Source organism: Folsomia candida, unplaced genomic scaffold (genome assembly GCF_002217175.1).
Source record: "Folsomia candida strain VU population unplaced genomic scaffold, ASM221717v1 Fcan01_Sc006, whole genome shotgun sequence".
Classification (NCBI taxonomy): domain Eukaryota; kingdom Metazoa; phylum Arthropoda; class Collembola; order Entomobryomorpha; family Isotomidae; genus Folsomia; species Folsomia candida.
In genome coordinates this window covers 9275168-9292332 of record NW_019091198.1, presented here as the reverse complement: position 1 = coordinate 9292332, position 17165 = coordinate 9275168, and the positions used below count along the sequence as shown (strand labels likewise).

The following is a 17165-nucleotide window of genomic DNA, read 5'->3' as shown; positions in this document are numbered from 1 at the left end:
GGTAGTGGAATAAACAGAGAAATGTTGGTTAAATATTCAAGTGTTGTTTTGTATTGCTACAATTATTTATTATTGTTCTCTTCTTCCGACTGACTTGCTATAAGTGTGTGCGATGAAATGCAGATAAAGTGAACTCCGTCAGACAAATACACACTCACACTTTAGTTAACTAACTAACTAACAACAGAGAGAGACGATTGAGTGAGAGTGCATATGGATGAATTTATGAATGAGACATCACACTTAAAACTAGGGTGGCAGCAGGATGACCTCGGCATCATCAGCAGAACATGCACCAGAATTTAGAAGAACGTCGGATAATGTGATGGAGCTAGAGATAAGGACCACACCTGGTTTTTGGGGGTGGAGGAGGTCGTCGTAACGAGCGCACTACAAAATTGCAAATATTGACATTGGTGGTAGACAAGCAAGACATACCGGTTAGATAGAGCATGTTGGTTTGGTGCCACGAGCAAAATAAATTAGTGAGATTAAGGAGATTGAATTTTATCTCCAAAATTTATTCTTATCTCTTCAAGAACATAAAGGTCATTGTTCGCGTGAATTAAGAAAAAGTGTTCCAAACGAACGAAAGAGTTTTGATTCTTGAATTTGTGGTGACTTTAATTTTATGGGCTCGATTGGATATCTCGAACTGGATTGTGGTGAGAAATAATAATAATACCGCACCCACCTCTTATTCGACGAGCTATGCTATAAGCTAGTATACATAAACTTGATGAAGCCTAATTTCGTGTTCGTCGGTATTTTTGGACGGACATACCGGCGTACAGAAATAATAATACGCAACGCCAAGCTAAATCAATATTGCACATCTTCCTCTCGCAACAATTAAAAATGACGACACCTTCTAAAGAAGAAGGAAAAGAGGAAGTGACAGAGACGTTATCCAAGAATTGTCCTTGGATATCTGAATACGAATAGTTAATTTGTCTCTGCGACTTCTCTAGCTTCCGAAACGTTAGAGAAATGGCGTCCCAGAAACCTGTAGAATGGGTATCCTCTCTCATTATGAGATTTGAGGAGCAAGTAAGTAGCATTAATTCATTAATTTAGCTATGTACTGGATGGGTTGAGACTGGATTGACTAATTTAAAAAAAATACAATTACAGCTTCCATGCAGAACTGGACCACAAACGACCCACGCTCGCTACAATTTGGAACAGAACAAGGACTGTCTCATTTACATTTCACATTACCGTTTCTCGTTGGTTATTTCGGGATTGACCAAAATTTTACAGAAAGTGAACGAAGCGGTAAGCGTAGTAAGTTTGCCCAAAATATTCTGTGTTTGTGGAACCAAGACTTCATTTTGAATTGGCTTCATTCAATTTCAGTTTGTACAGGTTCTATCGTCGCAAAGGCCTCACGGACCCGAACTGGATAAAAATTACTACGAATCCCTACTCATAGTTTTAGACACGCTGGAAAAGTGTCTCAGTGGCCAACCGAAGGATACTACCCGATATGACGAGGCTATGAATGTTAAATTGCTTTTGCGAGAAGTTTGCCAGTTCATTGGTTCGGAAATATATATACAAAATTTCTGCCTATGCCTTTTTTGGAAATTAACATTTATGCAATGCATTGATTTAGATCTCCCAGCGGAAAATCCAATGGTTATTCAACTTCGAAATCTTGCTTCCAGAGTTCTATTCGCACTTTCTGTTAACAATTTCAATGCGGTGTTCAACCGTGTTTCTGCCCGACTGCAAGAACTGAGCACGACCAATGAGGAAAATCCAGATTATGCTGATATCGAACTCATTCAGCATATCAGTTTGGATCTACAACGGCTTAATAAACTCCTAAATGGTAATATTTAATTGATCGTGGCAAACTCTTTGCTAAAAGTTTCATCAAACTGATACCTCGGAAGTAATTTAATTTATTAATGTAATTGACAGAAACTGTATTGAAGTTCAAGTCCTTGAAAAAAGGGGCCCACGTAATTTTGATGACCTCACTGGAGCGTGCAATTTGGAATTGGATGGACACATGTATGTGCATTGAACTACCTTACCATTAAATTTAATTGAAAAATGCAATTCCAAACGAAAATGACGTGTACTAATAAGTTTCTTTATCTGTTTCAGATCCTCAAGAGTTTGCGGAACTGCAGGTGGTTGATTTTTTCAAATTTTACATTACAGGTTTCGGATGCAGGAAGAAATTCATTTGATTTTTGTATTTCACAAGAAAAAGCCATGTGAGGACCTTGCGAAATGTTGTGAATCATTGTTTGAGTTATTGGACAATTTTGCTGAAAATAATAAGCGACGAGCTGCCGTGTGGCCCTTGGAAATTATGCTACTTGTATTATCCCCAGTAAGAAAAGTTTACATATACATAAATTACTATAGTATCTGAACAACAAAGGTTACAAAGAGGTTAGCATATCACAATAGTAATTCTATTTTTATTGTCCGTATAGAAAATTCTTGAAGAAATAGTCAATGCCGATGCGGGTACGTTTATCTTGATTTTAAATATGTACAAGTTTTTTAGCATTTTTTAGACGGAGGAGGCCCCAACTCCTTATTTTCCTTATTTCATTCATATATTATGTTTTCACAGGAGCACCCTGCTCTCCACGACACAACAAAAAGAAACAATTTATTGATAGCTTGAAAAAGGCCTTGCTTCCGCACAGCTCCTCAAAGCAGTTGACTGAAGCAGCAGCAGTTACTTGTGTAAAGCTTTGCAAGGTAATCTTGATGACCCCTTTGCGACCCTCTTTATGCATTTACATATGTACATTGCGTTATATAAATTGAATAAAAGACTAACCTATTTACTCTGTATAAACAAATTTACTCTAGGTTTCCACCTACATCAACATTTTAGACAGGAACAATGTGATATTTCTTTTAGTACAAAGTGTCTTTAATGATTTGAAGGTACTTGAACAGAATTAAATTTCAGCTAATCTTGAACGCTGTAAAATAATAATATTTTTCTTTTTGTAGCTATTGCTCTTCAATCCATGCAAGCCATTTTCGAGAGGTCAAAATTTCGCCACTTTAGACGTCGAGTTAATGATTGACTGTTTTATTTCCTGCTTTCGAATTAATCCGCATAACAATGAACCACTGAAAGTTTGTCTGAATCCGAATTCTCCTTCCGTTTACCATTTCGTTCTAGTCAGTTCCCTACACAAGTAAGTTGATTGTTCATTCATAACATTTGTTCGTTTGTTACATTATGAGACATTTATCAACTGTTGTATTATGTTAACAGGATTATTACTCAACCGCGCCTAACGTGGTGGCCACAAATTGACATAGTGTACAACAAGTCGTCAGAACTGAGGGCAATGTTCACCGAAACACTAAACAAAGTTACCCAGGGGTACATTACACATACTCCACTAAAAATGATCCAGGTGAGTGAGTGGTTTTAATTACAAAGATTTTGTACGCGATTAAAATTAAACTTTTATTTCGGTGTACTTTCTTGCAAACCGATAGATCTGTCAGGTATAAACTTGAAATATAGTTTGTACTATCTGCTATGACACCAGAGTGTAAAATAGTTGCATTCATTTTGTGGAATTGATTAATCTTTTCAGAGTCTAACATTGAAGGAAAAAGTTTCCACCCTTAAGTTTAAGGACAAGTCAGCTGAAGAACCTGCCAGTTATAAAAATCTCTTGTTTTGGATGGTGCGACTGATTCATGCTGATCCGATGCTGATGTTAAACGTACGTATTTCTATAATGTCCAAATGCTTTCTTTGTATTCCTTATTTCATATATGCTTTATGTCATGCTTACTACTTTAGAACCAAGGAAAAGCTGGTCATGAAATACAAAGTTCAACGCTGGAGCTAATAAACGGCCTTGTATCACTCGTTCATCAAACATCAATGCCGGATGTAGCTCAAGAAGCGATGGAAGCCTTGTTGGTGTTGCATCGTCCAGAAAAAATTGAAATGTGGAACCCAGGTAAATATGAAGCTGAAATTTCTGGTTAGATTAACATCTCACTGTGATTATTATTACCCCTTACAGAAGCCCCCATAAACACTTTTTGGGACGTCTCATCTCAGGTAATCACAAGATAAATAATGTAACATGCTTCGTATGCCGTTAATTATGGAATAATAAACGTATGTTTGTACCCTTAACTCCTTAGGTTCTATTCTCCATATCTCAGAAGCTTATCCAGCACTTGATTGTGAACTATACTGACATACTCAAGTGGCTACGAGAAATATTGGTTTGTCGGAACGCATTTCTTTCCCGACACAAAGACTATGCAAATGTTGGAAGTCATATTGCAATTTGTAGACAAGGTAAGATATGTTTTACAAATGTTCTGTTCGAATAAGAGTAATTTATAATTTATTGTTTGAATCCTTGTATTATAGCTCACATCAAGCTGGAGGTAATTAACTAATTAATTGTCATAAAGCAAGCATAAGATTTTGCACCACTACTGGCTTACGTGTGGTCCACGCTTATTGTTCATGTTAATGTTCAAGGTTGTGTTTTTCGTCTATTTGTGGAGCATCGATATGGAAGCAGGTAATTATTACGACACATATTGCATCCGCTGGACCGTATTAAGGACCAAGCTCATAAATATCAACACATCCATGCATTCAATAAAAAACCTCACTTGCCAAACCTAATTACCTGATTTCAGTTCCAATAGCGATGTCCTGCTTTGCGTTGCTTTGTGAAGAAGCAGACATTCGATGTGGATCTGACGAAATGACGATTTCCTGTTTGTTGCCCAACTACCACGTGTACTTGGAGCTGGCTGCAGCTTCCTCAATCTTGACAACTGGTATAAAAGCTGTATTTGTTAATTGTTTTGTCCTTTTATTTCTTCGTACCCATATCCGAATTTGTTCACTCTTGCACCTTCGCAAAGTGTAAAACTTTTCATCTTATGTCCCGATAAGATCTTTTGCTTTCACTTTCTCTCGAAAAAGAGTTTCCTGTCGTAAGCGCTATGTAAACAAGGACCGGGATAAGAGTTCACACTGCGCAAATTACCGCTATCTCACTGCGAGCTTTCTTCCGAGTGGGCCTCACTTATCTGTCTTTTTCAGGCCGAGCTGCACTGCAGAAGAGAATCATGACGCTGCTTAGAAAAATTGAGCATTGCACGACTGGAGTATTACAGGTTGGTTTAGTTATCATGATTTTATTTTAGTTTCGTTGTTATATTATAATTATTTTTAAATTTGAGAAAGTCCTCTCGAAAATTTCTTCATGAGCTACTTGATTCGGTTATAGTTTCCATTTCGAGTTCTGTAAAATGAAATGGTCAAATTTATTCAATTGTCGACTGTTACTTATTATAGTCAATTTTGCTTCGTTTTCAGGCCTGGGAAGAAAGTTTCATGAATTGGGATGCGTGTACAAAGCATCTCCTACAATACCCGAAAGGGAAAATTGCTACAGAGGATGGAAACCAAAGTATTAGCGAATTTCATCATCGAGGAAAACGAAGAGCATCTCATCATTCATCCGACCATGATTTGGAGGTATGTATAGAGTTCATTAATTATATTACAGATATTCTGCATTGATATTTTGCATGCAGTATCTAAATTTATTTTTTTAATTTAAAAAATATTAAAATTTCAGGACCAAATAAATGAGTGGGCTAACATGACAGGGCTTTTATGTGCCTTGGGTGGAGTTTGTCTACAAAGGAAGAGTCCTGCAAGAATTCCTATGTCGTCCTCATCAAGTTTGTCCTTAGACTCTCGGAAATCTAGTGTTCTGACGTCACAGGATATGCAGTACTGTCCCGTTACGCAATTTGTCAGTCAATTGCTTAGACTGCTCGTTTGTTCAAATGAAAAGTTTGGAGCACAGATTCAAAAGCATGTAAAAGAACTCGTAGGTCATGAAATGGCTCCGGCACTCTATCCAATTCTCTTTGACCAAATTAAAGTCATAGTTGAGAAATTCTTTGACCAACAAGGACAGGTAATGCCGAGATAAGCATTCACATGTAATATGTAATTGTTCTCCATTCTTTAAAACATGAATTGTCCCGATTTTTTAGGTTATCGTCACCGATATCAATACTCAATTTATAGAACATATAATTTTTATCATGAAAAATGTATTGGATAACAAAATGGACCAGCCAGCGGAGCATTTAGGAGCCACTAGTATTGAAGGAATGATGTTAGCAATTGTCCGGTAAGAACATAAACCCGAAAGTTCGTTTTATTTACTTGGTAATTTTTTTTGATTATGTTTTTCCTATAAATTACAGATATGTGAGACACATTGACATGACTGTGCATGCCCTACACATTCGTACAAAGCTGTGCCAATTAGTTGAAGCAATGATGACCAGACGTGACGATTTAGCATTTCGTCAAGAAATGAAATTCAGAAACAAGTTGGTAGAATATCTTACTGACTGGGTGATGGGAACCTCTCATCAGATTGCACCGGTAATACCTTCATAAAATTGAAAGATTTCTCTTTCGACAATATTCCTACTATTAAATTTACAGGGAGGCTCTGAATTATCTCTGCAAAGGGTTCATCTAAATGCATGGGGCGTCATGGTATAATAAACTTTAATCCCATGCATTTAGATTAGCCCTCGAAAGAGCTAATTTGTAATCACTTTTCCTTTTTCGTAATCACAGCCAACTCAGGGAGATGTCTCAATGATAACCCGAGATCTTGATCAGGTTCATATAGTCATATTCATTCAAGTCGTTTTAAATCAAACTAATTTAGTTTGTACTAAAGCTAATAATTGTTCTACCTTTAATTTAGGCGTGTATGGAAGCTGTCGCTGCACTGCTTAGAGGATTGCCTTTGCAGCCAGAGGAATCGGACAGAGGGGACTTGATGGAGGCAAAATCGCAATTGTTTTTAAAGTAAATAGTTTTTGGGATTAAACATGTGCCATTTTTATTTGAGTTATCGGTGTATGTTTAACAAATTTGTCGTTTTCTTACTCATCAGGTATTTTACCCTGTTCAAAAATTTACTCAACGAGTGCACTGAAGCGCAAGAATTAGAGCAAAAAGGTCCCAAAGCGGCTCATGCCAACAAATTAACTGCTTTAAGAAATGCCACCATTCAAGCCATGTCTAACCTTCTGAGTGCCAATATTGATTCTGGACTTATGCACTCGATATCTTTGGGATATCATCCAGATCTGCAAACTCGGGCTGCCTTTATGGAGGTGAGATATTTAACTTAAACATCCCATATAACACTTTCTATGATTTAATTGTGTCCTAGGTTCTCACGAAAATTTTGCAACAAGGGACCGAATTTGATACACTTGCCGAAACAGTTTTGGCTGATCGCTTTGAGCAGCTTGTCCAGCTAGTCACCATGATTGGAGACAAGGGTATACATTTAAAAAATTAAATCCGTTGATCAAGATCGCAATGTTATTTAAATGTGAATGTCTTGTATGTTTTAGGGGAGCTACCAATAGCAATGGCACTGGCCAACGTGGTCACCTTCAATCAAATGGTAATTTTAATTTGAAATATTATGCGATGCATATAGTTGGCTTTAACAAACAAAATATTTCTATTAATGGTTTTATTATGAATTTTTTTAATAGGATGAATTAGCCAGGGTTCTTGTTACCTTGTTTGATGCGAAACACCTCCTTTCGCCATTACTCTGGAATATGTTTTATCGTGAAGTTGAAGCATCGGACTGTATGCAAACCTTGTTCCGAGGAAACTCATTGGCTTCCAAGATAATGTCTTTCTGCTTCAAAATTTATGGAGCTTCATATCTACAGAATCTTTTAGAACCACTCATCCGACCATTGCTTAACGAACCAACTTTATTCTATGAAGTTGACCCAGCCCGGCTAGAATCTAATGACGACATTGAAGCCAATCGCCAAAATTTGACTAATCTGACTCAAAAAGTTTTCGATGTGATTGTTTCTTCGGCCGATAGGTTAGAATTTAAAAAAATGAATTAAAGTGTGGTAAATAATTTAACTTCTGATAAATTATTAGATTTCCTCCACAACTACGGAGTATGTGCCACTGCTTGTATCAAGTCTTAAGCAAACGGTTTCCACAACTTCCTCAAAATAATATGGGAGCTGTTGGAACCGTAATATTCTTACGATTTATCAATCCTGCCATCGTAAGTCCTTGCGAAAGTGGAATCGTGGACCGTCAGCCACCTCAGAAAATTAAGCGAGGATTGATGTTGGTTAGCAAAATATTGGTAAGTGAGATTTGTCAGTATACATTAAATTTTAAATAATAATACGGTGTATTTACAATTCTACTGCTTCCTTAAACTTTCATAGCAAAATATTGCGAACCATGTGGAATTTTCCAAAGAACAACATATGCTGCCTTTCAATGATTTTGTGAGAATTAACTTCGAAGGTCAGTTGATTTTATCTTAAGTATTGCATTTTATTGATTTAAACTGTTGGTAATAGATAGTTGAACAAATAAAAAAACGAATAACTATAATTTTGAATTTTGAAGGTGGACGACGGTTCTTTGTACAGATTGCCTCAGATTCAGAAACAGTTGAACAAAGTGAGTAACATTTTACACTTTGCTTTACATGTTATACGTGCTTACTGCTCAAATATAACTATTTCATTGTATTTTATCAGGCGGCCCGCATTGCTTATCGTTCGTAAGTGATGCAAACGTCCTCGCTCTTCATCGACTCTTATGGACACATCAAGAAAAAATTGGCGACTATTTATCATCGTCTCGTGACCACAAGGCAGTTGGAAGGCGTCCCTTTGACAAGATGGCAACCTTGTTGGCTTACCTGGGTCCACCAGAACACAAACCGGTCGACTCACAGTACGTCAATCATAGGCCAGTAGACTTAATTACTAACACATATTGACATTTTTTACATTTAAATACTCATGGTTCTTTCATTCGTTGGTTGTTCATTAAATTCTTGTACAATTACAGTTTGCTATTTTCCTCATATACTCGATGGAGCTCAATGGACATGACCTCTAACAAGTTTGAAGAAATCATGGCAAAACACAACATGCACGAAAAGGACGAATTCAAATCCATAAAATCTTTAAACATTTTCTATCAAGCTGGCACGTCCAAAGCTGGGAATCCCATTTTTTACTATATCGCAAGAAGACACAAGTAAGGACAATACCTGCTTATGTGTAATTGATTTCATAATAAAGTCCAATAATTTTAATATATACGACCTGTTTGAATTTGAACAGAATTGGTGAAACGAACGGAGACTTGCTAATTTATCATGTGATATTGACACTAAAACCCTTTTGTCATAAGCCATTTGAAGTGGTGGTAGATTTTACACATACCTGTTCCGATAACCGATTCCGCACTGAATTCCTTCAAAAGTGGTTCGTCGTACTTCCTGACGTCGCATATGACAATCTTCATGCAGCTTACATTTACAACTGCAACTCCTGGGTGCGAGAATATACAAAATATCATGACCGTATTTTTCCACCGCTAAAGGTAAAGGTAAACATCGAGTATTTCTAATATTCAAAACTTAAAAACTTTATAGCATTAATTCATTTACTCGTTTTTGTTTAGGGCAATCGAAAATTGATATTTTTGGATTCCACAAATCGCTTATCAGATTATATTGATCCTGATCAACAAAAGTTGCCTGGTGCAACTTTGTCGTTAGATGAGGATCTTAAAGTATTTAATGTAAGATTGTCATTTACAAATACGAGCACATCAAACGTCATACATGCACATCTCTTGTTAAAAACTAAACATGTTACAAACTTTACAGAATGCTTTGAAATTGTCCCATAAGGACACTAAAGTAACAATCAAAGTCGGTCCTAGTGCGATTCAAATCACAGCTGCTGAGAAAACCAAGGTGCTGTCACATACCGTATTGTTAAATGACGTATACTACGCTTCCGAAATCGAAGAGGTGTGCTTAGGTAAGTGTCACAAATTACGGTTTAATAACGATCTTATACTGAGTAGCCAAAAAATAGTTATTTCTAGTTAAAATCTGCGTTGATACGATTTCCTTAAACTTATAGAAAATAGAAAGTAAAAATATAAATATTTTATTTTTCCTCCTTCTCTAGTTGATGACAATCAGTTCACGCTAACAATTGCAAATGAATCTGGCCCCCTTTCTTTTATTCACAATGACTGTGACTCAATTGTTCAAGCTGTCATACATATTCGTAACCGCTGGGAGCTCTCACAACCGGTACGAACTTTGTGTAGAGATTACTATATAATATGTATGTCATTAAAAACGAGATTTAAATTTAATTTAAATCACGCTAAATTTTAGGACTCTGTGACTGTCCATCAAAAAATCCGACCAAAGGATGTTCCAGGAACTCTTCTTAACATGGCGCTGTTAAATTTAGGATCTTCTGATCCAAATTTGCGTACAGCAGCTTACAATCAACTTTGTGCTTTGACTGCAACTTTCGATTTAAAAATTGAAGTAAGGGCTAATGTGAAATCATTGAATTTGTATAGTAATTAATTCATAATCATATTATTAGCTGGTGCATTTTTCAATTGGTTTGCTAATTTTTAGGGACAACTACTAGAGACCTGGGGACTTTGCATTCCTTCCAATAACACTTTATTCATCAAGAGTGTGTCCGAGAAACTGGCTCAAAATGAGCCTAGACTAACTTTGGAATTTTTAGAAGAGTGTATTCATGGGTAAATAAACAAATGAGCTTAACTACTTTTGAATGTAGGGTGGACATTGAAGCCAAAGCACAAACTAATTTTGTTATATTGGAAAATAGATTCAGCGCATCTTCAATTGAGTTGAAACATTTATGCTTGGAATACATAACACCATGGCTTCCAAATTTGGTTAGTAAAACTTACATTCGAAATTTGTGGAACGAACGGTAAGCTGAAAATTTGGTAAATTTCATTTTGTTTAATGCAGGTTAAATTTTGTAAGCATTCCGACGACACCAAACGTCAAAAGGTGGCCATGATTCTGGATAAGCTGATAACTCTGACCATTGAAGAGGTTGAAATGTACCCCTCAATTCAAGCAAAAATTTGGGGCTCCTTGGGCCAAGTTCCTGACTTGATTGACATGGTGTTGGATAGCTTCATTAAAAGAAGTGTGACTGGAGGATTGGGTTCTCCACAGGCTGAAATCATGGCGGATACTGCTGTGGCTCTGGCGTCAGCGAATGTTCAGTTGGTTGCTCGAAAAGTATGATCATTTCTACTGTAGCTACATATGCATATATATCTTTACAGTGTGTCTAATTGTTTCCAAATTATTAAGAGTATTGCTAAAAATATTTAACAAATTCTGTTTGGTTTAGGTGATTGGTCGGCTGTGTCGTGTTTTGGAGAAGACTTGTACATCACCAGTTGCAACGTTGGAACAACATTTGATGTGGGACGATATTGCGATTCTTGCGCGATACTTGCTTATGTTATCCTTCAACAATTGCCTCGACGTGGCTCACCATTTGCCATACTTGGTGCATATTGTCTGTTTCTTGGTCTGCACTGGCTCGGTCTCGATGAGGGCATCAACCCATGGACTTGTGATAAACATAATTCACTCATTGTGCACTTGCACCCAACCTCAGTTTTTAGGTTTGACGCTTTCAGAAATATTTAATTAAAAAATAATATTAAAGAGGATATAATTAATAATCATATGAATGAACGTATATATAGAGGAAACCCACCGAGTTCTCCGACTCAGCTTGGATGAATTTTCACTGCCCAAGTTCTATCTGTTGTTTGGAATTAGTAAAGTCAAGTCAGCCGCTGTTACGGCCTTCCGATCTTCTTACCGTCATGCTGGAGATCGTTGGTTGGGTCATTACTCACCCATGGACCGCGAACGTCTGTCTTTAACATCGCTTGAGGTCATTTGCGACGCGTTGCTTGAAATTGTTGAGGTATGATGAATCCCATAAATATTCTCGGGTCTCAATAGCTAAAATACTCGATAACAAGAAAACAATTCCTATGTATTCTATTTCTTTGTGCAGGCTTGTATGAAGGACATTCCGGAATGTGACTGGCTACAGATTTGGACTCAGTTATCAAAGAATTTTGCGTTTCGGTACAATCCTGCCTTGCAGCCTAGGGCACTCATTGTCTTTGGTTGCATCAGCAAAGCAATTCAAGATCAAGATATTAAACAACTTCTCCGAATTCTGGTCAAGGCCTTGGAAAGTTTTAGTGATGTCACTTTAATCGAAGCAATTGTGATGTGTTTAACTCGATTACTTCCTTTGTTAAGACCTGTAAGTGTGCAGTTTATTTATTTTTAAGAGATAATTTGACAAATTACAACTGAAAATTACGAATTTTAAATTTTGCAACCTTTAGGAAAGTGCCATCCATCGAATGATGTTCTGGGTAGCAATCTCTGTTCTTCAATTAGACGAAGTCTCCCTGTATGCATCGGGATTGGCTCTGCTGGAACAGAACTTGCACACTCTAGATTCGCAAGGGATGTTTGACAACAAAAGCTTGGAACATATTATGATGTCAACACGAGAACCTTTAGAATGGCATTTTAAACAGTTGGATCATGCCGTCGGACTGTCATTTAAAAGTAAATTGTTCCTAAATAACTTAGGTTTTGTACCATATCCGTCTTTATGTGAAATATTTACCAATTTTCATTTCAAACATTTCAGCCAACTTTCATTTCGCATTGGTGGGACACCTCCTGAAAGGATTTCGACACCCAACTCCAACTACAGTGTCTCGAACAACTCGAATACTGACCATGCTTTTGGGAATTGTGGCAAAACCAATGAAAAGGGACAAGTTTGAAGTCAGTAGTGAAAGTGTGGCTTACTTGGCTGGTAAGTAATTTTGTTTAATTAACTAAAATTTAGTTGAAGTATAGTATAAATTCGTGTATTTGTGTAATACAAAGTAATAATTAACAAAAATCTATTCTCTGCTAGCTCTCGTGTCCGTGTCTGAAGAGGTAAGAAGCCGATGTCACGTTCGCCACCACCTATCCCGACATTTGGCCTCTTCCAATGAAAACATGAACTGGAGCCCCAAGTCCCCAACAAATAGGCGACAAAAATCGTGGGATTTGTTGGACCAGAATGCTCTCGTGCAAGCCCAAAGGCAACAAAGTAAACAAACGCCCTCTCAACAAGTAAGTACCGCAATAAAAAGTCCCATTATGTTGTTGTGAATGTTTTACCGCTATAATAATGGGATTATGAGACCCGTGTTATTATTAAGCTCATAATATTCATAATAATGCAGCATGGAGTGTTTTGTAGATTGTTAGAGGTTGAAAGTATTTGTTGTTAAAACTATCCATGTCTAAAACCTGTTGGGATTCATATCATCTTATTGTGTTTGTCGGTACTTTTCTTCCCAGACAATGCGTTAAAATGTGTCACTTGTGTTGTTCTTGTATACAATATCCCTCATAACACTGGTTGTCAAATATAGACACTTATTTTTTTCCCTCGTCTTTAACAAAAACCGACCGTGACCATGGTCCTGCAAAGATTGACGATGAGTGTGTTTTTTGTACGTGTGCTTCTTGTTGTGTGATACCCATGTAGCAGTGTTCAGGAGGAAGAGGAGGTGGCAGGAAGGGGACTCCTGTCCTTATTCAATCCTTCAGTGATGTGAGTGATCTCCTCCAAGTGAAGAGTTTGAAGGGAGACTTCAGGTCCTCAAGATCGGCATCCATGCCCGTCCGCAATGAACTCAAAGTGAGATGAAGTTTCACATCTCACCCTTCATTTCATTTCATCTCTCTTTCTCTGTGTGCTTTCTTACAAAGATTTATTATTATTCTCATACTTCGTATAATCGCTCTGCTACTGCAATCATACACAGAACGCAGTTGCATAATATCCTCCGTTCCCCACTATGTACACAACTCTCTTTCTCTCTCTCCCTCTCGTTACTGTTGTCTTCTTTCACATTTTATCCCCATTATTATCGCTACTTTCACTACTAATCTCCATATACAAGCTAATTCCTCCGTCTTCCCTTCAACTTATTCTGGTACATCTCAGGTTTCTTGGCTGTTATTAAGAATGCCCCCCTTTTGCTAATTTTTTCATCTTTCATTTCCTACCATGTTATTACCTTAGCATTTCGTAACAATAATTAGTGTAAGAGTCTTGATGAGTTGGCTTATAAATATATGTCTCATTAATGTCTAGAGTAATCTAAGGTATATGATGGCATCATTAATTATCCGTTTTTTATCCTTTTGATAAGCCTGAAATAATTCTGTTCTTGTGGACGAAATGATGATTTTTGGCAACAATGCATACTAAATACATACTGCTGCTTCTTCCCATACCCTAAAGTAATGCAACTAAATATATGTATGTATCTGCTGCTGATTGATGGGTCTCGTCTTTCATGTTGTCTGCTGCTATGTATATATATGTGAATAGTTTGGGGTGTGTATTACACAACACAATACTTTTAATATTTGTCTTGAACCACCATTAATACGTACGTACTACTACTGAAAGGTACGCCGTTTGATCTCTTTACCTGGCAGCATTTTGTTTATGTTTTTTTTCGCAATTATGGGAGCCAATATGCCACTACCTAAACCTATTTTGATATCACATATGCCCTTCATATTCAACCTACCTACCTAAATAATACTTTGACGACACCGATTTTATCCTGCTTAACCAAATCAAATGCTCAATGTGACTTGAATGCATTTTAGGAAGGAGACTGCAAAAGGACCTCGGTTTCCAACGAGAACAACGTATTACTTGACCCAGAAGTGGTCGTCGACATCCAGACGCAAGCCTTGCTCCTCACCGTTCTCGCCACTCTTGTCAAGTATACCACCGACGAGGCTGAGATGAGAGTCCTTTACGACTACTTATCCGAAGCTTCCGTCGTGTTTCCCAAAGTATTTCCTGTCATGTAAGTGCATTTTTTTCTTCTTTTCGTCGTTTCGTCGTACTTCCTGCACCGTAATGATCACAAGAGGCAAATTCTATGATTCATTGTTCTTTCTGGTTTCTGTCTTCAGACATACATTGCTCGATGCCAAAATCACAAACGTTCTCTCTTTGTGTCATGATCAAGTAATTCTGAGTGCTGTTCAAAATATAATCCAAAATATGATCACGTTGGAGGATGGTTCTCAACAACAACCTCATTATCTACAATCCGTTGGGTTTGGTGGTTTGTGGCGATTTGCGGGGCCTTTCACCAAGGTGGGTTTCGTATTTATTATTGGCACTGATGTGTTTCATTCCATCCACCCACATACATACATATGCACATTGTACATATGTACACATGCGGGGTCTCCATTCCAATGCCACGTGTATAAAATATTTATATTTATTTTGTAGTCCAATTGTACTGCGGAGAGTGCCGAATTGTTTGTAAATTGCCTGGAAGCCATGGTTGAGACATGTTTACCCTCGGAGGACGGAGACCTGGAACAATACCCGTCCATGCTCTCCGTCTCCTCTGCTGTCAACCTGTCCTCCTCGCTTTCTTCCCTCACCTTAGGATCACCGACCGAGAAGAGTAAGTTTTTATTTTAAGACATTTTAGTCATCCTGACATCATGTCATATTGTCGTCATCATTGTGTGACAAGAACGTCTCATTGTAACATTTTCTCTTCTTGTTCCTGTTCCGCCCCTCCTCCTGCTGTAGGTTCAATTCATACACAATTCTGAGACATGGCCAGTGAGGAAAGCACTTCCCTTCCGGGAACATACAAGAGGAGAAAACGCAAGTCTGATACGTCGTTAGTTGATTTTTAAAATCCAACTTTGTGACTTAATTGTAATACACAAGTTCAATGTGATGTAATGGTTACTGTTAATAATAATGGTAATGAATGTTTTGCATATCTTGAAATGCCCATCATCCTGGACATTGTAGGTTGTTGATAAAAATATAAAATATTTCGTCATTCCAGATATGAATACTATTAATTAGAACCGGTCCCATTGAAGAAAAAAACTAAATACTTCCGAAATATTTTAATCGTTTAATCGTTTTGACCAATTATACAAATCACACGATTTATTTTTCGTCTCACCTGTCGTAATGAGCTACAAAAAAACAAGGATAACGTTAAATCGGAGAATTTTAATAGAATGGGGGTGTTCACGCCAACTTTATAACCTTGGAAATTAGTAAATTTTGTAAAACTAGTTTACAAACTTTTACAAAATCAAAAGATGCCCTTGAAAGCTTACAGTATAAATTTATATTCTGAATTTTCGGGGAGATTTTTTGTAATTTTTCTTTTGTTCCAAACACCATCCCAACTTTCGCAGTACCTTTTCGAAGAATCAAAAACCAAAGTATTTTCTGTGCACTTACGCAAAAAAATGAAGGACGGAGGGGGGAGTAAAAGAGACTTGTGATTTAAGCTGTTACACTACACTACTAAATTTTAATAATAACGTTTCATTATTTTGTTTTTGATTGTTTTATGTTCTTCTCTGAGGTGAAACAGAGGCTTGAATTCTTGGTTGTAATTTACAGCTAAAAAATTTTATGTTGTCATCAAATGATCTCGTTCGTTGCTGCTTCCAAGGAGCACTTTTAAAACTGTAATTTACTACCTCATTTCGTTGATCCCAATACTACCTACTATACACATTACATAGTTGTTATTATATACATGCGATCACTCACATAAGGCTGCGCTTTATTTTTGATGTCGAACTGATTGTTGTAGTTTAGAAATAATTGTAGCAATATTTTAGTCTAGTTGTTCTTGTTCAGTGAGAAATAAAATGTATATGCACGACAAACAAATGAATATTATGCAGTAGTAGAACAATAAATAAGTGTTGCAATTTACATGTGTACAATTGATTGATTGACTTTATTTGCATACTTGATTATCCGTATGTACCTACATAAATACGTACTTTGCTGTTGGTGTGATACATTTCTTCTGGAAACTGCCATTTTGCACCAGTACGACTTTCGGAACTATTAGCGCATAATAATCGAGATTAGCAGGGAACATGTACATACATAGTTATGCTAATTCGGGGTAAAAAGTGTGAACTTCCCATCAAAGAAATTAATAGGGGCTGGCTAGCTGCTGGCTATGTGTGTATCGAAGGAAGTGGGATTCTCCGAGGCCGAGGTGAGTTATGAAAATTTGGTAAATATTCAACACATTGAAATTTGTAGAATTAGCA

General features: G+C 37.1%; 1 protein-coding gene across 12 annotated transcripts; it reads left to right on the top strand.

Annotated features, from left to right (window-relative positions):
• Positions 1-147: 147 nt before the first annotated feature.
• Positions 148-16815, top strand: LOC110851548 (neurofibromin). 12 transcript variants are annotated; one of them, XM_035853329.1, is made up of 55 exons: positions 148-1050; positions 1135-1278; positions 1360-1543; positions 1619-1837; positions 1930-2022; positions 2119-2144; positions 2222-2350; positions 2457-2490; positions 2600-2730; positions 2845-2922; positions 2992-3182; positions 3263-3407; positions 3493-3501; positions 3594-3725; positions 3806-3968; positions 4035-4072; positions 4159-4318; positions 4394-4410; positions 4508-4550; positions 4672-4815; positions 5084-5157; positions 5360-5521; positions 5625-5972; positions 6052-6191; positions 6268-6451; positions 6515-6568; positions 6653-6697; positions 6786-6889; positions 6978-7200; positions 7260-7371; positions 7447-7499; positions 7594-7943; positions 8006-8222; positions 8308-8389; positions 8495-8548; positions 8629-8842; positions 8945-9136; positions 9223-9490; positions 9566-9685; positions 9774-9930; positions 10084-10211; positions 10299-10457; positions 10554-10684; positions 10774-10843; positions 10923-11201; positions 11317-11596; positions 11681-11907; positions 12001-12258; positions 12344-12572; positions 12658-12828; positions 12934-13136; positions 14697-14902; positions 15012-15198; positions 15340-15520; positions 15652-16815. In XM_035853329.1, the coding sequence occupies exons 1-55, from the start codon at positions 991-993 to the stop codon at positions 15672-15674; spliced, it is 8025 nt and encodes a 2674-aa protein (XP_035709222.1). In that variant the 5' UTR covers positions 148-990; the 3' UTR covers positions 15675-16815. The 12 variants fall into 12 exon arrangements, with proteins under 12 accessions (XP_035709222.1, XP_035709223.1, XP_035709220.1 ...); XM_035853330.1 differs by having other exon boundaries at positions 1135-1287; positions 1369-1543; XM_035853327.1 differs by having other exon boundaries at positions 1135-1287; positions 2228-2350.
• The last annotated feature ends 350 nt before the right edge of the window (positions 16816-17165 follow it).